The sequence below is a fragment of the Lissotriton helveticus genome, chromosome 5_1, assembly GCF_964261635.1.
Source record: "Lissotriton helveticus chromosome 5_1, aLisHel1.1, whole genome shotgun sequence".
Classification (NCBI taxonomy): Eukaryota; Metazoa; Chordata; class Amphibia; order Caudata; family Salamandridae; genus Lissotriton; species Lissotriton helveticus.
This window is the reverse complement of record NC_136065.1, coordinates 407655364-407683026: the sequence shown is the minus strand read 5'-3', so window position 1 is coordinate 407683026 and position 27663 is coordinate 407655364. Positions and strand designations below refer to the sequence as shown.

The following is a 27663-nucleotide window of genomic DNA, read 5'->3' as shown; positions in this document are numbered from 1 at the left end:
AGAGGGTGATGCAACAGTTTAGACAGCAAATCAGGAAGGGCAATGAAAAGCCTCTCAATGCAGAGAGTTTAGGGAGCTCGTTGCTTCCTGCGTGCTAATTAGTGAAAATATGACGAGCCAGGCATAAAGAAAGGCGCGCTGCGCAAGGCGTGCCACACCGGTGTTGAAGCAGTAAAAGTTATAGTGCAGCATGGCGCTGGGAGGCCGTGGGTCACATCATGTTTTCACAGTGCGGCTGTCCTGCCCGCCCTACACATGCGCTCAGCGGTGGGGGAGGGGTTGCATAGTTGAAACGAGCATTGAAAGTTTTGTAGATGGCACCGGGAGCAGCAGCAGCCAGCGGGAGGAGCGGGAGGAGCGGGACACACTCTGTGGTGGGGGAGGGATGCAGAGATGCAGAACAGGCGCAGCACTGCCACCGGATGATAATGAGGGGCGCATTGTGAAGGGAGAGGATAGTGAGGAGCTTCATGAATATGAAGAGACCTAAAACAGACCTGCAGCCGCGAGACGCGCTCTGTGGTGAGGGAGGGGGAGGGGCATGCGCTGGTCTGGAGGGCAAGCGAGAAGAAAGCCAGATGGCGCTGGGCGCATGCACGCAAGCCTTAGGCCACAAGCAAAAGCTTGTGGTCGGATTTCTAAAGCCCCCACTCACTAAATGTCTCACCAGATCAGCGTGTGCGCTGACTCAGGTGAGACCTAAAAACAATGTGCCTGCTCTGGAGAGGAGGAGATGCACGAACCATGTGAACTGCCTCAAATTGGTTCAGAATCGTGACAGCGGTGTCAACAGTCCCTGTCTGGAAGATAACTAGAAGAAAGTATTAAAGTCCCCAAATTGATCAAGAGCTTCTTACAGACCAAAGGTTTGACACTTCGAAGAGTGTTTGGGAATTACTTGAGATTCAGGGCTCGTATCACCGACAGCCAGTCTCCCCGAGTTTGGGGACATTACCTGAAGCTCTGTAACTACTTACTGAAGAAAAGCGGTGGGTCTGCTTAGAAGAGGAGTCTACCTGGCTTGCTGAGACCAGAGGAGAAGCCCAGCTGAAGTAACCAGCTGCAGTGGCAAGTCTGAGCCCGGATTTAAAAGGCAACTTTAATGGGTGGCACAATGAGTGCTGCAAGTTCATTATTAGTAGCATTTAATTTAAAGGCCCTGGTTACATGTAGTACCATTTACAGGGGACCTAGATGTGTCAATTAGGTGTAGGCCAGTTTTACCAAATTTAGATAGAGCGTACATGCACTTTAGCACTGGTTATCAGTGGTAAAGTGCACAGACTCCTAATTCCAACAATAACGAATTGTGAAACCGAAGGCAAATAATCAGGGGGTGACCATGCAAAAAGGCCCAGGTCCAACAATCACCCTTCTGTAAACCAGTCTCATCTGTGCTCACTGATCCAATTCTGGTCTCTTGCTCTCAGGGTAAAGGACGTAAACTATGATATTTCAGTAATCGTTTGACTGATGGGATTTCTTTCATTATCTTTTCATAGCTGGTGACCTTGGGATTCCAAGAATCGAACGCTCCCACGGGGTCTTCGTGGACATTTCTTCTCTATAGAATACCCTTCTTGATTTTATCAGAAGACAAGCCCATTCTAATCATTCTGGAAGCCAGTGTCAAATTAACTATACTAACCCTCTCTTGCCTGCTGTTATGGTTTCCTGATGAATTGTTGTTACTAATGTTTTCCTGTCTATGTTAGGGTGCCTGGTTTAAGCCACATATTATGGTATTCCTAGTGTTTTGCCTTCAGTGGCATCCTCAGGACAGCACTTCCCAGCAATGTTAAGATACAACGTTTCAAACCTTAAAAAAATATTAGTGCAATTGTTACCTTTCCTCAAAATATTCCAGGTCTGGAGTTAGAACAGAAAGTAAGCCTCGCGTCCTTTCCCCAAGTATTCTAGGATTGGAGTTAATTGCAAACCTTACCAGCATCCAAAAATACAATGGCGGACCTCTGATAGCTACTTCAACATTGTCTTGGCCTTCGTTCTATTTGAGTATCATTTACTACATCAAACCTTTTATGCTTTTAGAGTGTATGCTGTGCTTCAAGTTGCATAACAATACCTCCACAGACACATCCTACAACAAGCTCTTAAAGGTACAATTGTATCTGATCACTTACCTCAACTTTCTACCACAATTTTCCAAAGTATGCATAATGGACAATGAAAGATATTTGAGCACATTCAGGGTGTTTTAAAACAGTAAAATAACCTTTGGATTTATATTTTTACCAGGAAAAAATCCTGAAAAGCAACACTTTGAAATGTTTGCTGCTAATTGCAATGTCCCCTTACCTGGATCAATGGAGTGCCTTCAAGATTCTTAATATTTAGTTGGTAACCGGTAGAATCATTTTGTGGAGGTCTCCTTCTCTGTGAATGGCAGGGTACAATATGGTTGCTAGCAAATATTTCCTGCCACTGGCTTTTGCCCATACTGGCATTTACAAGACTCCTCCTGACTTCAGGGACACCTGAAAAAACAAATGGCATTTTTAAACACGCATTGACAAAACCAATAGTTTTGGCATCTGTATAAGAGGCAGTGGTACAACAGGCTTCTCTCACAGACACGTTCACTGCAAGCAATAGCAAAACAGACTACTTAGAAAACAAAACATGTAGTCGTGCAACCTTCGTTGACATGAGATTACAGCATGGGTTAGTAGCATCTAACTTCAGTCACATATACAGAACAGATATAGCGCAGGCAAGAGAAATACAATCTTCATTCACACATAGAAAATGTATGGCACTAGAAAAAAATATTCTATGTCAGGACTGGAGGCGAGGATTATGCCTTCTTTCTTCACTTTAATACATAGCAGCGAATATGATAACAGAAGACTACATTTCCCATGAACCCAATGTCCAATCAGGGGCCAGCCAGCCCAACATAGTCCATCAACAGTGTCCTCTCCTCCTCTTTCTTCGCTGCTACGCAGCAAGATAAGTACTTTTCAGTTTTCTCATCTGTTTAGTGCTTTAGTGTTATGATATTCGTTCTATTGTTGGCGCTGCTTCGTGCTTTTGTCATTGCTATTCTGCGATTGTGTAACGTTTTCAGTATGACGTAGCTTTCATGCTCTCAATGTTTGCTTTGTGTTTATTTGCGGGTTTAGCCTTCGCGCGCACCGCACGTTCGATTTGGAATTTGATTGCACACGCGCTGGCGGCACTTTTCAGTTAATTGATCTCCCTCAGCATGTGGGCTGCGCTGTGAGGAGAGAACCGCGGGTATGGTGTTTCAGTCCCAACGCGGCTCATTGCTAACTTTTGCTCCGTGTCCTACCGCCGCCAGAGGGCCCGGGAGGCTGTGCTGACACGGCGCGTCGTTTGATCTCTCTTCAGAGAGTTTCAAACGTTGCGCGCGCGTCGCAGAGGAGCCTCTGGTCTGAGGGGAACACCAATAATGGCTGTAGGGCGGCGGTGCATATTAAAATCGTCACACCGCTCCTCTTTTGCCTCACGCTCTGTGCCCAAGCCCAGTTCTGTACAGGGCAGAGTCTATATTCCAGTTTGCAGCTGGTGAACGCCTCCTGGAGGTCCTGTAAAGGGGACATTACCCAGACCAGTTCGCCCTGCTAAAGGGTGTGTTTATGACATCTCCTTTGCCAGCATTTGTCCCTCGGACTAGAACCCGGTTACTTGCGGTTTCTCCGCGCTAAAAAAATTCAAGCTGCCACCCAGCCCTGTTAAGGCCTCTGCTTGCAGGCCCAGTGGGGGACCACTTTTGTTTCACTTCACAACATTGGTCTGTGTTAGTCATCATTGATTATTATGATGATTATCAGGAGGAAGAAGACCCCCTCGCCGACATGCCCTTGGGGGACGCCTTTTATGAGGCAGTGGATACTTCGATTTATAGAGCAGTGGACCAGGCCATTTCCCCGTTAGAGGACAGGCTCTCCCACCAAATTCAACAGGCCTTTGCCCAACTCTCGCATTAAATTGCACCCCCCCCAGGCCCCAGCCACTACACCTCAAGACCCTCTTGGTACGCCACCGCCTAAACGTTCCCGTGAGGCGGTGTGGATGGTTATGCCTTTGACTGCCTTAGGCAGGCCTTCCTTGCTAGTCGCCCTGCAGTCTCCTCCGGGGTTCCTACTGCTCCAGCACCGGTTCCTCCAGCCGATCAGGTTCCCCCTCTTACAGACCCAGTCCCTCAGTCTCTCCCTAGTACCTCCCAAGACGCCCCCTGAGCACCTCAGATATGTTGGACCTCAATGATGTCCATCCAAAGTCGTCTGAGTGGACAACAGCTGATTAAGTGGCTGCATATGTGGTCGCCCATATCCGGCGTCCTCTGAAGAAGGAAGCTCGCAACTGCCTGCGGGCGAAGTGCCCCCACCCCACCCTTGATGGTAAAGTAGCCCTTACACCCGAAATTGATCCCCGGATGGGCAGTTGATGGAGCGAGATAGAAAACAAAATTTTGTTTAAACTCGCAAAGTCACATTTCCATAACATGAATAAAATTATTAATGATTTGTGATATGTCGTGCTAATACAACCTAGATTAAACTTTACACATGGGGGGACTAACATGTGTGCTCATAAACGTGCATAAATGTTGCATCTTTTTTTGTTCGTGCAGAATAATAAAATAATTTATTGTTTTCGTTTTTGTCATTACTAACTGCTGCATATTTAAAATAAGCATGTGCTTGTTTTGCTTTTCCTTGTCTGTGTGATGTCATTTCTACTATTCTAGGTGCATATGGGTCTCATAGAAAAACGGAGACTGGTAAATATAAACGCTGCTTTATTTGTTTGCAATGGCTAGGTAACATTTTGATTAATCGGGTGGGTTAATTATTTAGTAAACCATGGGGTGGATACAGAATATACTTTATTTCTTACATTAATACTTTTCTTGTGTTTGTTTTATACTAGAAATCATAAGTTGCCTGCTTTTGAGGCCTAGCTATTTGAGCCGCAAAATAAAAGCTGATCTGTAATTCTGCAGAAAGTCACGAGACGCCCATTCTGAATTAAAACGTTTATTGAAGCTGCATTCACAAAGCAAAAACTGATGAGCTGACATCATTCTGTCGGACATGGCCAAGGTCGAAAGTGAACTTTTTGTCAGTCCTTAACTTGGCATCCGCGGAAGTTACACCGTAAGACTATGGAAGCTGCGAGGATGACTTAAAACAAAGTTGCAATCGCAGGAAGCCTCTGGCTTCACGTGGAAGAGACAATGGTCTTTGTAAGACATGATTTTGTGGAACTTTTTAAGAATCGGGTGACATGTCACTTGTCACTCTCAGCCAATGGGACGTCGAGTATTTCTGAAAACTTTCCTTTGCTAGTTTAGTTAGCGTAGAAAGGTATAAAAAGTCATGCCCTTAGGGTTGGGCTGGCTGCTGCTTTCTGACTTTCCGATGAGGGTGATGTGCTGCTGGACTTTGCGTGGAGCACGTAAGAATCCTCAAAGAACTTTACTTTAATTTCTGTCTATTTAGCTCAGTTAGGGAAATAGGTTTTAGAAATGCTAAACTTTATATAATTTCTTTAAATTGATTCAATTGCTTAATTTGTATTTTTCTTATTTCTTACTATCATGCTTGCTTTATTGCAAATAAATTTCATTTATAAAACTTACAACATATATACCATAATTTAGAAAATAAAATCTTACTTTTAACAAACAAGCTGGTCTTGGTTATTTAGAAGTATAGGTTACCATTAGCTAGATCACGTCGCCTATGGTGGTCGTTTAAATGATTGGGTTTTATTCTAATGACAATATTCTTTCTGCAAATGTATAAAATGTTTATAGTTTGTAAATAATGTGTATATAGATTTATTCTGACCACCTGATTCAGTAGGCCCAAAATATATCAGGTTCATAAATGGGTCCATATTTAGTATAGAATTTTGTTTATAGGTTATGAAGTTGGGTAGCGTAGTTTATGATATATTTTCTATAGCCCGCTGGATCAATTATCTGGTAGCAGAAATTGATGGTTGCTAAGGAGTAACCAAGGTAACATGTTGGTTGCTAAGGATTGCGTCATGGTATGAAAATAGGATCAATGTTTTAACACTTGTTAAGTTCGTTTTTCGTGCCTATCTGTAAGCTATACCGGTATAGATTGTGTGGCGAGAAATTAGTCACGCAAGCCATCTGTTCGTTTGTAGTGATATCGCCGAGTATCACAAGAGGTATCGCCGTGTACCATAGTGTTGTCGCCGAGCAGCACAGTTTTAGGGCTAGGTCTGATTTTTGTATAGTGAGGATTTTCTAAGAAATCAAAGCAGCATGAGAATAGGGACAAAGCGCCTTCCATAAAACTCACTGTGATGAGAGTAATAGTTATATCCAAGCTTGAGTGAAGGGTAAAATTTAACGTCGGTGCATGATTATCTATAAACAGGTTAGAGTCCTGTACGGGTACATGTTTCATATCTATAAACAGGTGAGAGCCCTGTACGGATAACGTCGTTATTTTGCTAACGGTGCATGATTTCTATAAACAGGTGAGAGTCCTGTACGGATTTCGTGTGTGTTTGAATTTAGGGAATTTTCCGTGTAAAAGTGCGAGTTTGAGTTGTATTTTATGTTCAAGTGGAACTCTTAGAACTTTCACTTCGCGGTGGGTTCAGAGCAAAGCGAGTTCATAATTATACGTGTTAGAAGGGTGGGGTAAGGTTACTCTACTGACAATTGAATATTATCCTTAGTGTGAATAGCGCCGTCTATTCCGAAGTGTGGATACTTGAATGTATGTAAACTATCCTAATTAGTGAAACGAACAGATGTTGTCTTTATAAGTCATTGTTAAGAATTAATTTACACTGAAAAGTGTTCTTAAAATGGCGCTGTGAAAAGATTTTGTGAAGGAGGGGTAAGCGCCAGGAGTGAGAAGCGAGAAACCGCAGCTGCTGTGTACGTCACAGAGCCGCGCTGGGATTGGGTGACCTACGTCACAAGCTGTATTCTGATTGGCTCCTGAGTCTCTGACGGCCTGTGAGCTGATTGGTCCTTAGGAAAATCTCCAAAATTATTGGTCGAGCTGAAAAGTGACGCAACTCAACTGCCATTGGCTTGTTGGTGTGTTTCGCGCACGGATTGGTTGTTTTGCGGAACATCCCGGAAATATTTTACGAACGATTTTGTGAATTAAATTTAACTTTTAAAAATGAGTTATCATTTTAAACATGTTGAGAAAAAGACAACATTATTTCAGAAATTTAAGAATTTATTTTCACCTGACAAGAAAATCGAAACGCGAGGTGGTAAACTACTTCATAAGTATAAAACACCTGCAGCGTACATGGAAGGTGAATACGGATATCATACTGTCTTATGGTTCGACAGTTGGAAACGTTATACTAAAAACGATGGTGTTTTGGCTTGGCCTGATGATGGTTCATTTAATGTAAGAGTTTTAAGAAACTTACGAGAGAAAATGAATGCTCTTGTTCCAAAACCGAGACCAACTCAATTTGAAGCTTTAGTTGAGTGGGAAGATGAGATGTATCAGTTACAAAGAGAAGCTAGTGGAATTAAAAGACCTTCTAAAAATCCATCATGGAAAAGAGAAACTCATGAAGATAGATTGCGAATGTGGAGACAGGGAAACATGAGTGAAGGATTGTATTTAATTCATGAAATGGTAATGGGTTCTCCTACAGGAAAATCTATGGAAAGTGAATCTGAGGATGCAATTATGGAAGAAATATATACAACTGCTAGAAATAAACAGCCTAATCAGCCTTTGAGACCTCCTAGATCATGGTCTACTCCGGTGGTTTCTACTGAAACTTCACCGAGTGCACCTCCAATTAATGAAGCTCCTAAACTTTATCCAAATAATTGTGAAATCACTGAAACTCCTAGAAGACCAGAATTTGAGAATGCTCGAAATGAGGGTAGACATTTTTCAATGACTCCAAGAGCAAGGGAACCTCCAAAAGATTATACAAGAGAAACAAGAAATGTTGATGAGGTCGATTATAATGAATACTTAAGGTCTAAAGAAGAATTAATCAAAAGAATGACAAAAGGCATGGAAGCTGTCACAGTTCCAGTAACAATAGGTCCTGTTCAGCCTGTATTTGATCAAAGAAATACAAACAAAACTGGATTAACTATTCCTTTAAATACAGAAATTCAAAAGCCTGCTGAAAAATTTTATTCAGATTTGACAGAATTAAACACTTCTAGATCGAGAATGCCTGATTTAACTTTTAATGAGGATTTATCTCCAAAAACACCAATGGGTGCTATGTCAGATGTAGGAAGTCCTGAAGTCAGGGTAACTACACCAAAGCTTGATGTGGCCAAATTAAAGGCGAATATAGAAGAATTAATAATTGGAACAATTGGCCCAGATAGTTTAAATTACTATCGGGATGATGAACTATTATTCATTTGCAAAAGTATTCAATGGAAAACGAAAAATAAATATGATCAATTAGAGGATCTAGCTGCAGAACTTGAAATCGATGTGAGTAAACAAAAGAATTTTGCAAAATATTACAGATTAGATTTCTCAGAAAGCGACATTGAGAGTTTGAACTCAATGGGAAGAATAGTTCACATTAAAGATTTAATTGTCTATATCAAAAAGCTAGGAGAACTGAACAAATGGAGAGTGAAATGGACTAAAAGGAAGGAAGATGAAAGATTAGAAAGAATGTCAAAACAATTTCCAATGAGAGAAGTTGCAGGTGGAGGATATGTTCATGTCCCATGGTCGAGACAAGACATTCTGTTATTCACAAATGATTTTCCTAAATTAAGAGAGAAACCTGTTGAGTGGTACAGGCAAGTCGATAGATTTATCAAAGTGTCAAAAGTTCTGTGGATTGATTTGGATGGATTTTTTGACATTGTTGTTCCATCTGATCTTTGGACAGAATGTAAAATATCTATTAGTTGGCCAAAAACAGAACCTGAGCGAATCAAAGAAACAGGTGCCCCAAATCCACTTGTAATGGATTTTTACGAGAAAGTAATTGTTTGGATGAAAAACAGAATTCCACCCAAAGAAGTTGATTGGGTTAAAATAGAAAGAACAGAGCAGGAAACAAAAGAATCAGTTCATTCTTTTTATGAAAGACTACTGTTAATCTTTAAACAATACAGTGGTTATGAAAAATTAGATGAGAAAGACATGAGTCATTTTATCTATAGATTTGTTTATGGACTAAAGCCTGAAATTGGAGAAATGATCAGAACTAGCATTGTCGGATGGCAAGCACTATCTATTGATGATATTCTGAGAAAAGCAAAATATTGTAGCGATGAATTAGAAGTAAAACAGAAAAAGCTGAAGGAGAAAGCCATGTGGGCACAGGTAAAAGTGGCTGAGCAACAGATTGCCAGCATGGGAAATAAGAACACTAATTTTGTTCAAACTGGAAATACGAACCAGATACAAGGAAAGTTTAAAGGTAATAATTTCCAAAAGAAATTTAGCCCAAAGATAGAAGAACTGAAACAAAGATTACCTTGTTTTAATTGTGGCGAAATTGGACATTGGAGGGACGAGTGTCCTCATCCTCCTAGAAACTTAAAGAATCCCTTATTGAATCCACAGATGCAGAATGGTGTTAACGTGCAGCAACAGCTACAGATGCAACAGGGATTAAATGAATTTAATATTCAGCGACAATTACAACAACAGCAACAACAACAGGTGAATAATCGTCAAGACCAGTTGCCACAACCACCTTTTCCGAATTGTGGGGGAGTTCAAAAATATAATCCAAACGTGGGATTTCAGGGATGTGAACAGGTAATAAAACCACAAAAACAGCAAAAGCAGCAAAGGGTTCAAATGCAAAATGCTTCACAACAGTTTTTATTGACAGAAAGCCAAGACAGTGATTCTGATGATTATTGCTGACGGTGCCCGAGAGAGGAGGAAGAGTGTGTTGTTGGAGCCACTCTTGAGGTTGACCAGTCTGGTCCTTATGTAAACGGGAAAGTTAATGATGTAGACATCACTTTTCTAGTGGACACTGGTGCTACCCGTTCTACTGTTAGATCAGTAGAAATTGAAAACCTACCTCTCTCTGGGGATACCATCCAAGTTGTCGGAGTAAGTAATCAGCAAATTAAAACAGACTTAACTGATCCAGTACCAGTTGAAATTGGAAATTACAGAGACAAACACAGATTTGTGGTTTGTAATAGTAGTCCAGTAAATCTATTAGGTAGGGACATCCTATGTAAAATGAATTGCAGAATATATTGTTCTCCTGAAGGAGTTGAATTACAAACAATGGAGGAAGATGGTTTGTACAGAATGACAATGATGATGATGGAAGCAGAAGAAACAAAATTGTTTCCTGCATTTGAAGACAAAGATTTACCTGAAGAGCTAAAAGAAACAGTGAAATCTGAAATATGGGATTTTACTGGGAATGAGATGGGTCTGATGAAAAACGTAGATCCTGTTAAAATTACATTGAAGCAGGGAATAGAATTTCCAAACACTCCACAGTATAAAATGAAAACAGAAACAATTGAAGGTATTACACCTGTAATTGAAAAATTAATCAAGCAAGGTGTATTGGAAGAAATGAAGAGTAGCTCTTGTAATTCACCAATTATGGGAGTTAAAAAGGCTAACGGAACATTTAGGATCGTACAAGATTTGAGAAAGGTTAATCAAATTGTTATTCCATGTTGTCCTGTGGTTCCAAATCCAGCAGTAATTCTATTTCAGATTCCATATGATGCTGAATGGTACACAGTCATTGACCTTTGCAATGCATTCTTTACTGTTCCTCTACACCCAGACAGTTATGAAATCTTTGCTTTCAGATTCCAAGGTAAGACCCTTGGATGGACAAGAATCCCTCAGGGCTATACAGAAAGTCCTTCAATCTTTAACGAACTGTTAAAAAGATCATTAGAAGATTTAGACTTACCAGGTAGGTCTACGTTGGTGCAGTATATTGATGATTTGTTAATAGCTGCTAAGACAAGAGAAAATTGTGTAACAGACACAATAATTCTGTTAAATCGCCTTGCAGAAGAAGGACATAAAGTGTCCCCAGCAAAACTACAGTTTTGCAAACAGGAAGTGAAATATCTTGGTCACAGAATTGCAAAGGGAAAAAGACAAGTAACAATAGAGAGAATAAAAATGATTCAAGCAATGTTACCGCCAAGAACACAAAGACAGGTCAGAATGTTCTTGGGAATGGTAGGTTACTGTCGACAATGGATAAGTGGATTTTCAGTAATTGCGAAACCACTACAAAGACTGACCAAATCAGATGTAAAAGATCCAATTAATCTCAATGATGTTGAGATGGAATCTTTTGAAAACCTGAAAAAGAGCTTATGCCAAGCTCCTGCTTTGGGTATGCCAAATTATGAGAAAGATTTTGAACTGTATTGCAGTGAGAGAGAAGGATGTGCATTATCTGTGTTAATTCAGAGACATGGAAACCTAAAGAAACCTATTGCATATTTCTCTGCAGTTCTTGATCCAATTGCAAAAGCATTACCAGGTTGTTTAAAAGCAGTTGCAGCTACAAGTATCAGTCTTGAACAAAGTGAAGGAATCATTATGGGATTTCCTGTCAAAGTTTTTGTGCCTCATTCAGTTGAAATATTACTGACAAGAGGTAAGACTCAACATTTAACAAGTAGCAGATTGACAAAGTATGAGAAAATCATACTAGGAGCAGATAATGTTTCGATTTCAAGATGTTTGAATCTGAATCCTTCTACATTACTGCCTGATTCTGAAATTGTTAATGACATTGAGACAGAACATGAATGTTTAGATGTCATGGAATTCTGCACAAAACCAAGAAAAGACATCAAAGACAGACCTTTGCCTGAATCGGATTTTGTCTACTTTGTAGATGGCTCATGCTTAAGATCCGAAGGTGGTGTCTTGAAAGCTTCATACTCAGTTTGTACAGTCGAAAACATTAAAGAAGCATCATGTCTTGAAGGAGTTCGTTCAGCTCAAGTAGCTGAATTGATTGCTTTAATTCGTGCATGTGAAATATCAAAGGATATAAGAGTTACCATCATTACTGATAGCCAGTATGGATACGGAGTTGTGCATGATTATGGACAACTCTGGTCACAGAGAGGATACATGACATCAACAGGATCACCAATTAAAAATGCAGTTTTCATTAGAAGATTAATTGAAGCAATACAATTGCCAAAAGAAATTGCCATAGTCAAGTGTGCAGCACACACTAGAGGAACTGATTATATTTCCAAAGGAAATGCCTTCGCAGATGAAACAGCAAAGTACTGCGCAAGGAAAAATTATTCTTACAATCGGAATAGAAGTACAGAAACTGATTCAAATTCATTAATGCTAACAACTATTGTAGAAACATGGAATGAGATTAGAGATTTACAAAACGAAGCAGATGATGAAGAAAAAGACCAGTGGTTAAGATCAGATTGTAGACAACGTGATGAAGATGGAGTGTGGGTTTACAAAGATGGCAGAGTAGTTTTACCAAATTGCATGATTTCTGACATGGCCAGATTATATCATGGTCCTGCACATTTAGGAAGAGATTCTATGGTCAGACTGTTTAAAGAAACATGGTTCAATACCAAATTTAGAACCATTGCAGAATCTTTTTGTCAAAGGTGTTTGTCATGCCAACAAATGAATCCAAACAGAAAATCAGTGGTGGGGACAGGAATAATTGGTCGAGAGGGTGGTCCCTTTACCAGGTTACAAATAGATTTCATTGAAATGCCCTTACACAACTGTTTAAAATATGTACTTGTAATTGTATGCTTATTCTCAAGGTGGGTAGAGGCTTTTCCTACACGACATTGTGATTCAATTACAGTAGCAAAACTAATGCTCAGAGAAATCATCCCAAGGTACGGTTTTCCAGTCACTATTGAGAGTGATGGAGGAAGCCATTTTGATAATAAACTGTTGAAGTTAATTTGCGAAGCTATGAGCATTGAGCAGAAGATACACTGTGCATACAGACCAGAGGCATCAGGTGTGGTTGAACAAATAAATGGAACTATCAAAAACAGAATTGGAAAAATGTGTCTAGAGACAGGAGTTAAGTGGACTGATGCTCTTCCACTTGTTTTGATGTCAATAAGAAGTACACCAGATAAAAAGACAGGTTTGAGTCCTCATGAAATTTTGATGGGAAGAGTTATGAGGCAAGCTTTTGTACCTGTAGGTAAACTGTTGAGCATAAATGACAGTGCAATTTTGGATTACTGTAAAAGGTTATCTGATATGGTAACTTCTGTGTCTAATCAGGTGGGAACTGAAGCACAATCAAATGACAAAGTTTTGACACATGATCTGAGACCTGGAGACTGGGTCAGAACGAAAGTACATCGGAGGAGGAATTGTCTATCTCCTAGATGGCAGAAACCTAGGCAGGTAATCTTGATCACTACTAATGCTGTAAAGTGCAGAGGATTGAAGCGCTGGATTCATCCAAGTCATACTATTCCAATACCAACTCCTGAGAATTCTGATGTTGAAAGTGATACCACAGATGACTCTGATTCTGAAGCAGAAGACAGAACAGAAGGTGAAGTAATTCCAGATTCTGAAGATCGACAAGAAAGTCGACATCTGGAAACTGTGCCAGTGAATGGAAATCTGTCAAGAAAAGACTTAGAAATAATTGAAATAGATTCTGAAGGTGAAGAGAATCTGCTAAAAGGAAAGATAACTGAGGATTCGGTTGTCTATGTTGAAGACAGAGAAGCTGAACCAAAAGAAGTTTCAGACCAGGAGAGTATCGAAAGGCAGAGAACAAACTCTGAAGTAAGGAACAAAATTCCGAAATCTGGGAAGCTAGAGGTAATTGAGGAAGAGGAGGAGAACGAATTACCGAGTACCAGTGATGGAAGACAAAGTGAAGTTCCTGAAGGAGTGAAATTGCCGTATAGAGAAGTTCCTGAGTCAATTGAAATTTCAGACTACGAAACTGAGGAAAGTGACGTGGAAGGTGGAAGTGGAAGCAGAAAGAAAAGGACTTGGAAATCTGAATCGAATAATTCTGAACCGAAGAAAAAGTACGTGAGAAAAGCAGACTACTGGCCTGGTGGAAGATTGAGAGTCAGATTGATTAAAAAGCCAATAGAACAAGTTGAAGAAATCAGTAGTCAAAAGAGTCCTGGAAAAGAGGTTGGAGTTGGAAGGAAAATAGAAGTGATATCAAGAAAAGGGAAGAGAATAATTAGACCAAACCAGAAATACAAGTCTCCTGAGTGGACTTACTTAGTAATTCCACCTGTTATAGACATATATGATAGTAGTGAAGAAGAAAACGAAATCCAAGAAATTAGTGACAATGATTGAAGTACAAAATTATTAAATTGGCATAAGGCTGAAGAAATCCTGTTAGTTGACACAAGGTCGAAGAAAAACTGTCTAATAGAAGAAAACTTATGTATGACATAAGGTCGAAGAAATCTTGTTTAGGGTAATAAAAGAAAAAATATTTTAAAAGGGGGGTGTATATAAATTTTAAAATTTATTTTTAATTTTATTTTTTTTTGAGGCTAAAACTAACCTAAAAATGCCTTACATTAAGGAGAGCACTTCAAAATGCTCTGTTTTTAAAAGATGCTGTAAGATGACTCTGGTGTGTCTGCTCATTTTAGTTCTGCTCTGGTTGGTACTAGCAGTGATTATACCTTTAGAAATGAATAGAGAATTACACAAAGTTAACTTAACAAGCAAAGCTCTGGTTAGCCAAACTAAACATAGTACATCTGCAAAAGTTATTGATCATCAGCCTAACATTCATCAAGATAAATCAATAGGTGATTTTTCAAGCAATACTTTCACAAAGCTTTTGAGTGAATATGTAAAGGTAATGGATGCAAAGGATTGTTATGTATGCGTTAAGTTACCCGCTTCTGTTTCTGAGGGAGTAACATATAATATGCTTCCTCTCACTTATGCTGTTACATGTAGTGTATTAACTAGTTTATTTTATCAAACTGGTCGTTTAGAATATTACTATTCAAATTATGATGAGATTTTTGCTAATGTCAAGATTGATAATGCTTTAAATAAGCATAAGAAAGCTAAACAAATGAGAGAATATTTCCTTGTTACTAACGAACTCACTTATGAGTATGCTTACAAGAATAATCTAACATGTAAATTAAGTGCTGAAGGGAAGAAATTTCTGAATATGGTTGAGGAGAGAAGAGCAATTTATAAGAGAAATGAATTAGTCAAGCAGACTAAGTCATCATTCTGGCAAAAAGAGGATGAGAAACTAAATGGCAAAATGCTTGAAAATATTGCAATTCACATAGACAAACCTGTTAGTGGAAAGCTTTGCATTAGAAGAGATAACACACTTTTTGATAATTATTTTGTAGGTGCAAGCAACTGTGAAGATACTTATCAGATTATGGGAGGTTGGGGATTTAAAGGTGGAAAAGATCCTATCTTTCCTGGAATTTATTTTGTTTGTGGTGACAAAGCCTACTACAACCTTCCAGACCATTGGTATGGAACTTGTTATGTGGGAATTGTTTTTCCTAAAGTGTTTCATGTTGACAGAGATTCAGAAGGATTATTTAAAATTCATAATTATGTAAATAGAGCTAAAAGAGAAACTTTTACTGAAGTTCTGGGAGATATTTTCCAAGCTGTAATACCTTTTGTTGGTATAACCCTAAATGCAGGGAGAATCAGAAAATTGTCCACTATAGTTGATAGATTATCAACTGATACTGCTGATGGGTTTCAATTAGTGAATGTTGAAGTTATTGCAATTAGATCCATGGTAATTCAAGATCGTCTTGCTTTAGACATACTCCTTGCAAAAGAGGGAGGAGTCTGTGGCATTTTACATGTCCAACATTGCTGTACATATATTCCTGATGAAAGTAAGAATATTGAAATGTATATTAAGAATATTACACAAATGCATTCTGAAATAATTCCTTTAGAAGAAGAAGATTTTACTGGGAAACTTTCAAATAGGTTTCAAGCAATTAAAAACTGGTTTCATAATATCGGAAGTTCAATTCTTGGCAAGATTCTGGCACCTTTGATTATAATTATATTTATTTTTATTTTGACTAAAGTAGGTTGTTTGTTGCATAAAAGAAAGAATCATTTGAGAGAAAAGAAAAGAATCTATAAACTGAGAAAAGAAGAGGAAAGGGAGATTGAGTTGCAGGAGTTACATAGAGAGCGTCATGCTAATTGTAAAGATTATGCTGAAACAGACTTTTAGGTTTACTAATACAATGAATTTGAATCGATTTCTTATAAATTTAATTTACCAAAATTTTGAGTGCTGGTGTGGTGATTTGTTAATCACCAGATGAGGGAGTTGATGGAGCGAGATAGAAAACAAAATTTTGTTTAAACTCGCAAAGTCACATTTCCATAACATGAATAAAATTATTAATGATTTGTGATATGTCGTGCTAATACAACCTAGATTAAACTTTACACATGGGGGGACTAACATGTGTGCTCATAAACGTGCATAAATGTTGCATCTTTTTTTGTTCGTGCAGAATAATAAAATAATTTATTGTTTTCGTTTTTGTCATTACTAACTGCTGCATATTTAAAATAAGCATGTGCTTGTTTTGCTTTTCCTTGTCTGTGTGATGTCATTTCTACTATTCTAGGTGCATATGGGTCTCATAGAAAAACGGAGACTGGTAAATATAAACGCTGCTTTATTTGTTTGCAATGGCTAGGTAACATTTTGATTAATCGGGTGGGTTAATTATTTAGTAAACCATGGGGTGGATACAGAATATACTTTATTTCTTACATTAATACTTTTCTTGTGTTTGTTTTATACTAGAAATCATAAGTTGCCTGCTTTTGAGGCCTAGCTATTTGAGCCGCAAAATAAAAGCTGATCTGTAATTCTGCAGAAAGTCACGAGACGCCCATTCTGAATTAAAACGTTTATTGAAGCTGCATTCACAAAGCAAAAACTGATGAGCTGACATCATTCTGTCGGACATGGCCAAGGTCGAAAGTGAACTTTTTGTCAGTCCTTAACTTGGCATCCGCGGAAGTTACACCGTAAGACTATGGAAGCTGCGAGGATGACTTAAAACAAAGTTGCAATCGCAGGAAGCCTCTGGCTTCACGTGGAAGAGACAATGGTCTTTGTAAGACATGATTTTGTGGAACTTTTTAAGAATCGGGTGACATGTCACTTGTCACTCTCAGCCAATGGGACGTCGAGTATTTCTGAAAACTTTCCTTTGCTAGTTTAGTTAGCGTAGAAAGGTATAAAAAGTCATGCCCTTAGGGTTGGGCTGGCTGCTGCTTTCTGACTTTCCGATGAGGGTGATGTGCTGCTGGACTTTGCGTGGAGCACGTAAGAATCCTCAAAGAACTTTACTTTAATTTCTGTCTATTTAGCTCAGTTAGGGAAATAGGTTTTAGAAATGCTAAACTTTATATAATTTCTTTAAATTGATTCAATTGCTTAATTTGTATTTTTCTTATTTCTTACTATCATGCTTGCTTTATTGCAAATAAATTTCATTTATAAAACTTACAACATATATACCATAATTTAGAAAATAAAATCTTACTTTTAACAAACAAGCTGGTCTTGGTTATTTAGAAGTATAGGTTACCATTAGCTAGATCACGTCGCCTATGGTGGTCGTTTAAATGATTGGGTTTTATTCTAATGACAATATTCTTTCTGCAAATGTATAAAATGTTTATAGTTTGTAAATAATGTGTATATAGATTTATTCTGACCACCTGATTCAGTAGGCCCAAAATATATCAGGTTCATAAATGGGTCCATATTTAGTATAGAATTTTGTTTATAGGTTATGAAGTTGGGTAGCGTAGTTTATGATATATTTTCTATAGCCCGCTGGATCACACCTTCCTCCAAAACTTATCAGGGATCCCAAGAAGGGGATAGACAGATCCTGAAGGGCTTGCCAGGATAAACTCCTGGACGCCCTCGGCCTGATCATGAAAATATTGGATATGGCGGAGGAGGCAAAGGAATCAGGTTCTATTATTTTCCCTGAGACTTTGTCAGGTTGGGCACAGCGAGTTGTGATCTCTTCATGGGCAACGCTAATTGTGCCCTTTCCACAGAGCGCCTCCGGTCCCTTCTTATTAAGATTGATCCAAAATTAGGGGACCTGGCGGCCTCAGAGGCGGGGGGTATTGACCAAGGTGGTATATTTGGCGAACCTTTTGTGAAGGTGCTCTGTAAATTTGTCAATACCTTCACCTCGCTAGATCGAGCTCAGTCTACTATCTAAAAGGTGTTTCCCGGTGTTTTTCGTGGGGCTGGCCGAGAAAGGGGCCACCTGGCCGGTCGTCAGCAACGCCAGACCAACCAGAGAGGCCCCGGATAACATCAGGACCAGTCCAGGTTCGGAAACTTTTACCCCACACGTGGACGGAGGGGAAAGGATTCCGTGGAGAAGCTGCAACCTCTAGCCCAGGTGAGAGTTCTACCTTCTTCCCCACAAGACATAGGGAGCGGTTGGCAGAGTGCTTCCAGGTTTGGTTGACCATCACACATGATGCCTGGGTTCTGCAGACGGTGAGGGGTTTTCATATAGAGTTCGAAGGGACCCCAGTGCAAAGGACCCCTTCTCGCCCTATTCAGTTCTCCATGCAGGATGCCCTCCTGGTAGAAGAAGAGGTGTCTTCTCTTCTCAGGAAAGGCGCTATCAGGCTTTCTACCCTACATCCCGGAGGTTTTTTGAGCAATATTTTTCTGGTCGACAAGATCGATGGCGGCAAGAGGCCGGTGATAAACTTGGGCGAGTTCAACCAATGGCTGGTTTACTGCCATTTCAAGATGGAGGGGATCCACCTCCTCCAAGACGTTCTCCGGCCCCTCGATTGGATGGTCCATTTGGACCTCAAGGATGCCTATCTTGTGGTCCCGATATTCCCGCCCAACTGGCGGTTTCTCCAATTCATCTGGGGTCACCGCACATACGAGTTCACGTCTCTCCCTTTCGGTCTCTCGTCGGCTCCTTGGTGTTTCACCAAGGTTCTCAGACCGGTAGTGGAGTACCTACGGTCCAGGGGTGTCAGGATTATTGTATATCTCGACATTCTTCTCTTGATGGCGGCTTGCCCCCGGCGCCTGTCGCAACATCTTCAGATGGCGGTGTCGCTCCTTCAAGACCTCGGGTTTGTCATCAACGAGAAGAAATCTCTGTTGCAGCCTACTCAGAGCATTACATTCTTGGGGTTCGTCAGACTCCACATCCTCCACGCTCAGTCTTCCGGGCAGCAAAGTTGCCAAGATCCGTCACGAGTTGCGTCGTGTTCTCGCCAAACAACGGATTTCCCTTCGCCAGTTGGCCCGGGTGGTGGGTCTTTTATCCGCTTCCATCCAAGCCATTTTCCCAGGCCCCCTCCATTACATATCTCTGCAACGCCTCAAAGGCTTCTTCCTACGCAAGGGGTATCCGTATTCTCACAAAGTCCATCGAGGCAAGATCCGAAATTCAGTGGTGGTTTGGACCACATGGAGGCTTGGAACGGAAGGGCAATCTTCGGTTCCGCCACAGACATGGTTATAGAATGGAATGCCAGCAGGCTTGGTTGGGGAGCCAGATGCGGGGACCTATCTACAGGAGGGCTGTGGTCATCAGACAAGCAGAATTACACATAAATTGTTTGGAGCTTCTGGCAGGGTCCTTCGCAGTACGTTGCTGGACGAGGGATTCAGTGCAGTCATGTGTGCTCCTGAAAATGGACAACGTCTTGGCGGTCCATTACGTGAATCACCAGATCAAAAGCCCTATCTGATCTGGTGGCGAGTTTTTGGCAGTATTGCCTCGACAATCAGGTCTCTTTCACAGCGGAGTATATCCCGGGCCGAGACAATTTGGAAGCCGATTTCCAATCACGCCATTTCCGGGATTCCAGCCTATGGCGCTTGGACCAGTCAGTTTTCGCGAGGCTGAACGACCCCTGGGGCCCTTTCTCGGTGGACCTTTTTGCGTCCAGACTCGACCACCAGATTCCGCGTTTTTCAGCTGGTGGCCTGACCCTCTGGCATCAGCGACGGATGCTTTCCTCCAGAGTTGGAGTGCGGAACTGGGCTACGCGTTTCCACCTTTTGCAATGATTACGAGGGCAACAGCGCAAGTTCGCAGGCAAGCGGTGGATCTGGTCATGATCACCCCTCTGTGAGAGTCTCAAGTGTGGTTTCCAGTTCTGCTGGAACTTTCTTGGGATTTTCCAATCCTATTCACCCAGTTTCCGACCTTTCTCATGAGTCCACAAGGGACTCCTCACTCTAGTGTCCCCGAACTACTTCCGAGGTAGATGGGAAGCCCCTGGCCTTTTCGCGAGAGGCTGAGACCTTTAACTCTAAAGCGTGGGTAGACAGTACTGTCAAAAGGTACAAATCTGTGTGGAGCAGATGGGCCCATTGGTGTTTGCGACAGGGTTTTGATCCCTTGGTCACGGATGTGGTCCACATAGTGAACTTTTTGGCCCAACTTGCCTCTGAGGGTTTGGCTTATCGGTTCATTAATATCTTCAGGTCAGCCGTCTCTTCTGGCCACTTCCCGGTGGATGGAGCTCCGTTGGGTGAACACCCCCTGGTTTGTAGTCTGTTGCAGGGCATCCGCCTGTCTCTGCCTCTTGAGCCTCGTTATTCCGCCCGCTGGGATGTTAATCAGGTTCTTAACCTATTTTTATCTTGGCAACCGAATAGGTTCCTCTCAAGGAAGGAATTGTCAGCAAAACGGGCCATGCTTCTGTGCCTGATATCTTGTAGACGAGTGTCAGATGTGCGGGCTTTAGACATTTCTAGCAGAATTTTTACTCCTGATGGTGTAAAGTTCACTCTACTCAGACGCACTACGTGCCATTCCAGATTGATTTCCTACCCACAGTTTCCTGATTCTCCGAAACTTTGGGTGGTTCGTTGCCTCAAAGCATATGAGGAGATGAAGGAGGAGTTTCGCCCCCCAGGGGAGAGGCAGCTCCTCATTTCACTTCGGAAGCCTTTTAAGGCTGTTTTCTAGCCCACCATTGCCAGATGGGTTCGCTGGGTGATGCAAGAAGCGGGCATAAGCCTTAGTCGGTTTGGGGCACACTCCACGAGGGGTCCTATGGCTTCGAAGGCCTTCAGCCTAGGAGCGCGTCTAGAGGATATACTCAACACGGCAGATTGGTCATCAGACTCCATATCCAAGTGGTTTTATTTCAAACAGATTCTGAATATGGCTCATTTGGTTGTGGGCAAGCTTTAAACAAGCATAATCCTTGCCTCCAGTCCTGACATAGAATGAAAAATTTCCTAGGTAACGTAACGGAAAGTTTCAATTCTATTAAGGACTCGGAGGCGAGGATTATCCCGCCCTTGTCTCCTGAAGGAGACCCCGCCCCGTACCACAGTAAGTAATGGTTTGTTCATTCATATGCATTATGATTCTAGTTGTCCTGAGATGTATATCAGTTTTTTTGTACATTTTCACAGTTGTTCCTCCGGTAATATGTTCCTCTTGCCCTCAGGCTTGGATTCACAAAAACAAGATTCCTGAAGAGCGGAGGGATGCTGTCTACGCGCTCAGAAAGAGGAGAAAACACTATTGATGGACTATGTTGGGCTGGCTGGCCCCTGATTGGACATTGGGTTCATAATTGGTGATTGGTTGTTGCCATGTATTTCTTGTTTAACTACACTTTCTCTTTGGTTCATGGGAAATGTAGTCTTCTTTTATCATATTCGCTGCTATGTATTAAAGTGAAGAAGGAAGGCATAATCCTCGCCTCCAAGTCCTTAATAGAATTGAAAATTTCCGTTACGTTAGCTAGGAAATGTTTCTTTCAGCAGGAGATGGGCTTGTTTGAGTTTATGCAGTTAAAGTACTACAGTTTAATTTCATACACTATATCTGCGAGAAAAGAAATGTAAAACTTCCAAGATCTATTTATAGTTGACAGTGTGTGGTTAGTGAGTGTATTATGAGGTGCTCCTCTTTGTTACCTCCTTTTAGCAGTAGCTATGTTAGTGGCAAGCAGATTACTTAAAGTATTCATGTTTTTTTGTTATGGTTGGTCAAAATATGGAGGGTGTACATTTTCATATTGCAAATTATTGCTGCTACAAGACACGTTTAAACCTAGCACATTTAAGACTTGTGCCCGTATCAAAAACAGTTTTGTGTCTGTGCATTTGAATTTGTTGGTGGTCAAACAAATTGGTGTTAATCATCATTTATTGAAACATCACTGGCAGTAATGCAGACCATACATTACAAAACATTTAAGAAAACGTATTAGAACAAGCTCAGGCAAAGACAATAGGTCTCACTTTTCAATGGAGTTACCCAATGTTTTGTCTTTGAAAATGCTTTTTTGTCAATGCCATTTCACATCTGCAAAATGAAAAACATTTCTTGTTTGCAGAAATATTGCTTCAGTTTGAAATCCTTTGGAAAAAATAGAAGACAAAAGGCATTTGGGAAACAGGGACAGTTTGTTTAATTAGACATTATGGCCGGGATACCAGTTACAGTCACGAGATCGGAGGATTGTCTCAATTTACAATTGGTATATGTCCTTCTTTTGTAAAAACACAACAGGTTATAAACGTTTCTGGCATACCATTTATGGTGAGGAATGTTGGTTGCTGCCTTTGGAGTCATAAATTAGTGGTCAAATGGTTACTACAGGTGGGTCTCGACCTCGCATGTTCACAGTGTGACCAGTGGATACCGTGTACAGATGTTCGCCATAGGGAGCCTGTGATCACTACATGTGCTAAGCCCTGATTGGCTGTGTGTTCCTCAATCATGTGGCATCTGACTTTATGGTGTTTTAGAAGCATGCGAACCCCCTACGGCCATGTGTACTGTATTGTGGCAATCTCCCCTGACCATTGTAATGTTGCTGCACCTATCTGTGGGACTGATCAAGAGTTTCCTGCCGGAGTGCTTGCTTGCCAGCTACAGACCCTCCCATCAATCAGTTATCCCGGGCCTAGGTCTCAGAGCCTGCTTGACTATAAATTTGCGAGACGAGGTTGATGTGGAGTTCAGAACAGACAATTCTATTAATAAGGACGAGATTTCATTTTTATCAAGGAACGCATCGATTTCCATATCAACAGAAACAAAACCACATCAGCAAAAATGTGCAAAAAGCAATATGTACCTATGCTTTGCATGCATATGCACTATGCTTCTTGATGCTATGGTGACCCGCATTACCACATAAGCGCGGCCATGAGTCATGACACGCCAGTCATTTTGTTTTTATATTTAATCATATCCAAGATGTTGGATCTAGGAGTGATGAATTAAAAAAGTGCACCAAAGCATATTTTTAGGTCTCGGCTAGCGTGGCTGCACACATGCGCAACTCGCAAGGTGAAATGTAATGTTTTTGAGGACTTAAAGTAAAGGGCTTCAAGCCCCGCCCCTCTTTTCCATTGGCTGGCGTCACTGTTAATGCTAAACGGTGGCCAGCCATTGGAAAAGAGCTTTTTGTGTTTAGTACTTTTGGCTTTTTCAGACGGCCCACTTGGACGGGATCGCCTGCTTTCCGTGCGTCGTAAAGGGTTTCTTATCTTTATGGGGCCATGTGTTTGAAGCATATGGCCCCATAAAGACAAGAGATCAGCTGCAGCGCATTCTTTCTTTCACTTTTGCGCTTGCTTTACGCCCTACCAGTTTACGTCACCAACTGCCTGTAGCACAGGGTCACAGGGAGGACAGGGCTGAGGCAGTAGCCTCTTTCACTTTTGCAGCCTCGCTTCTGTCTATCCATAAAATTGCAGCCAATAAACAACTGTTCTTGCAAGTAGTAGTTGCACACCTCTCAATTTCACTGTATCAGTTAAAGTGCAGACCAAGGCGTATTCAGACTTTTTAATTTCGAAACCCCGTAGTCAATCCGGACTTTGCATTCATGGCTCATTACAATAACGAATGAAAAACGACAAAAAAAATGTTTCCGCAGATGCAGACACTGCAATCCTACTTCTTGCTGGCAGCCTGCATTTATCTGCAATGCCATCTTCATGACACCGCTTTCTGCACGTGCCTCTCCCTCCCTCACTCCCTCCCCATCCACCCCACCCCATCCAAGGCTCTTCCCCCCCGGGTTATAACTGCACGCTTTGTGCCTCATATGCAGTTTCATCTGTCAAAGGAATCACGTGACTCTGGCACGTAATGGGCCGGAACATCTTGCAGCTTCAATAAAAGGTACGTACGGCGGCTCCATGGAGTCCGCTCTTTTTATTTAAATCACTTCCATCCTTTACACAGGTTTGGAAGGAATATCCACAGCACCGCTATTGATTAATACCTGATTTTACACTAAGAACCATGTTGACAGATGCAACTGGCAAGAGCCGGACTGCAAACTCACACTGCAGACACTAGAGGAAATAAAAGAATCAAATAGCAAGGCAAATGAGCTACAAATCATACCAGAGTGTAGCTTGTTCAGGGGTGACTTACTCGCCCACGATAACTTCCGGTCCAAAGTGCTCAATGTGCGCATGAGGGCAAATGCACTTTTAAAGTAATGTTTACATACTATGATGTTTGGAATCGTGATACTATCTTGGATGCTCACAAATGTTACATTGGCACCTAACTCGGCCAGTCCAACCTCCCACAGTGTCAAGGTTGGATTGACAATTGAGGCAGCCTCGCATTTTCCAATGAACTGTAAACTAGGGCTGTGTTTTTAGGGGTAACTAGGCTGCCACTATCTAGGCCTGAAAGTGCCTACGTCCTCATGTTGTTGGTGAAGGGGCCCTTCAGAGCCAAGTCAGTGCAGCCTCGGGCCCAGGACCCAGAGCCCAGGCACTTGTGAGTAGGAGAGTGAGGAGATGTGTTGAGTGGAAGCTGACACTGGTGCAATAGGTCTCGCCTTTCATTAAGTTAAAGCCAGTTGCGTTGCTATACAATACCATTAGCAAAGCAAATGGCTTTAACTTAATCAAAGGCGAGACCTGTTGCATTTTCAATGCTTGTTTATGAATGGCCCTCTGAACAATGAAAATACACGGATTTAATAAAATGTTAAAAAGACAGAGAGAGCAACAATGGAGTGGGTATTTGGGGTGGGGTATAAATTCTTACAAGTCATATGAGCTGGATGGAGTGGAGGGATGTAACCATTTAAACAAATAAAACAGACAAAACTGGGAGGGTCTGGGATGACCTAGGAGTGAGAGAGACGAGCAACATGGTGAGTGCAGGGGCAAGGGAGAGGGCCAGAAAACATATGTATTCATGTCATGTCACAGTGAACAGCAAAAAGTAGTTCCTAGATTGTTGACACTGGAAAGATACAGGTAATCCAATTAAAAGTATAGTAAAGACACTGTGCTCTAGGGGAGGAACAACTATATGTAGCAGAAAGAAAGCTAATAGCTTGGCACAGTGCAGTCAGGCTTATCTAATAAAAAGGCAATGTGAAAGTATGTGTACAATACACACACAAAGTAACAAAAAACACAACAAAACTACTCCACACAGGTTTAGAAAATTAGACACTAATTGTATACATAGATCAAGACCAAAATGACAAAAGTCCAATCAGAAGAAGTCGAGTTACGAATTTTTAAAGTTTATAGCGATTAAAGCAATAAGCGCTTATGGAGGTTATCTGGTCACGCTGGACCGGGATGAAGTCAACAGTTCACGACGACCACGATGGAGCTCTGGCCGGGGACAAGAGCCATGCAGGCCAGGGGAAGAGAGTACTTTGATCCTGGGTCACAACAGCGAGACGTGGGGTGCAGACCAGCGATGCATCGATGTCGAGCTCGCAGCCGAAGAGGATGCATTGATTTTCTTCACGCAGTGGCGGCGATGAATGAGGTCTGTTGAGTGAAGCGCCATTTCTGTTCTGTGGCGGTTCCGAAGTGATGCGCCTGGTTAATCACGCTGGAAAGGCAATGAGTCGATCTTCTCCACGCAGTGATGGCAATGCGTTAGTTCCAAAGTGGTGGTTCCAGACGTGATGCAGTGGTTCTGAGTGCGATGCGCTGATTCTCACTACCGAACAGGGTCAATGCATCGGTTCTGCTACATGCAGACTGGAGATGTGTTGAGGCCCTTGGAGCTCACTTCAGTTTCAAGGCAGAGTCCAGCTCTCCATCAGCAGGGTCAGAGAGCAGCAGGCAGCAGGGTAGCACAGCAGAAAAGCAGATCTTTCAGATCAGAAGTCCAGCAGAGTGTCAATCCTTGATGCAGCAAGCACAGCAGTCATGCTGAAAGAGTTCAGTTACAGGTCCAGAAGTGTGCCATTTGGCGGGGTCGGAGACCCAGTACTTATACCCAACTGTGCCTTTGAAGTGGGAGTGACTTCAAAGAAGGGTTTTTAAAAAGCACAGAAGCCAGACTAGCTGTAGGGGGTAATCCACCCTTTATGTGGAGTCAGGGCCTTGCCAATTCAGGTGCGTCAGCCCCTCCCTCCCCTTCCTGCCCAGGAAGAGCCATCAGAATGCAGATGAGTACTCAGACACACCTAACCTTCCTGTGTTTCAGCTGTTTAGAGGGAATGCATAAAGTGTAGCTGTCACCCACCTCAACATCATCTCCTACGCCGACGACACCCAGCTCATCCTCTCCCTCACCAAGGACCCGCACACTGCCAAAACCAACCTTCATGAAGGAATGAAAGCCGTCGCCGACTGGATGAGGAGCAGCCGCCTGAAGCTGAACTCGGACAAAACGGAGGTCCTCATCCTCGGACCCACCACCTCAGCATGAGACGACTCGTGGTGGCCGAACACGCTGGGAACAGCACCGACACCCACCGACCACGCACGCAACCTAGGATTCGTCCTCGACTCCTCCCTCTCCATGGTGAAGCAGGTCAGCCCCGTTGCCTCCTCCTGCTACAACACCCTACGCATGCTCCGCAGGGTCTACAAGTGGATCCCAACCAAAACCAGAAGGACGGTAACACAGGCCCTCGTCAGCAGCAGGCTGGACTACGGCAACGCACTCTAAGCAGGAATCCCAGCCAAACACCTGCGCCGACTACAACGCATACAAAACACCTCCGCACGACTGATCCTTAACGTCCCCCGCCGCAGCCACATCACCCCCCACCTGACAGACCTACACTGGCTCCCCGTCGACAAGAGGAGGACCAGCCTACCTGAACAGCAGACTCAGCTTCTACGCCCCCACCCGCCAACTCCGCTCCGCCAGCCTAGGCCTCGCCTCTGTCCCCCGCATCCAACGATCGACCTCCGGCGGCAGATCCTTCTCCTACCTCGCCGCCAAGACCTGGAACACCCTTCCCCACTCACCTTGGGCTGACCCAAGACCTACTCACCTTCAGAAGACTCAAGACCTGGCTCTTTGAGCAGTAGCGGCCCCCCTCCACCCCCAGCGCCTTGAAACCCTCACGGGTAAGTAGTGCGCTTTACAAATGCATTGATTGATTGATTGATTGATGTGTATTGTAGGTGGCATACAGAGCTGTAAGAGCAGAGAAATTCCCCTTTTAGAAAGTGGACATTTCTAAATTTGTAAGGTTAAATCCAGCTTTACCCGTAAAAAGGATGTATCTTTACCAAGATATCAAACATGATACAGCTATGCCTTTCTAATCAGGAATTACAGCTTAAAAGTGTATTAAGGAATTCCCCGTGTTAACCTATAAGCTGAGTAGGGCTCACAGTAGTGAAAAACTAAATTAGGTG

General features: G+C 42.1%; 1 protein-coding gene and 1 long non-coding RNA gene across 3 annotated transcripts in view; one reads left to right on the top strand and one right to left on the bottom strand.

Moving 5' to 3' along the window:
* The window catches only part of NPHP4 (nephrocystin 4), a 941192-nt gene that overhangs the window by 844000 nt on the left and 69529 nt on the right, over window positions 1–27663 (bottom strand). For both annotated transcript variants that reach the window (XM_078642627.1, XM_078642628.1), the window contains exon 2: window positions 2320–2498. In XM_078642627.1, the coding sequence (XP_078498753.1) occupies window positions 2320–2460 (141 nt within the window). In that variant the 5' untranslated portion in view covers window positions 2461–2498. The remainder of the gene's footprint in view (window positions 1–2319; window positions 2499–27663) is intronic.
* Window positions 17789–21745, top strand: LOC144754614 (uncharacterized). Its single transcript, XR_013594751.1, has 2 exons — window positions 17789–18448; window positions 21495–21745. It is a non-coding gene; the product is annotated as an uncharacterized LOC144754614 (long non-coding RNA).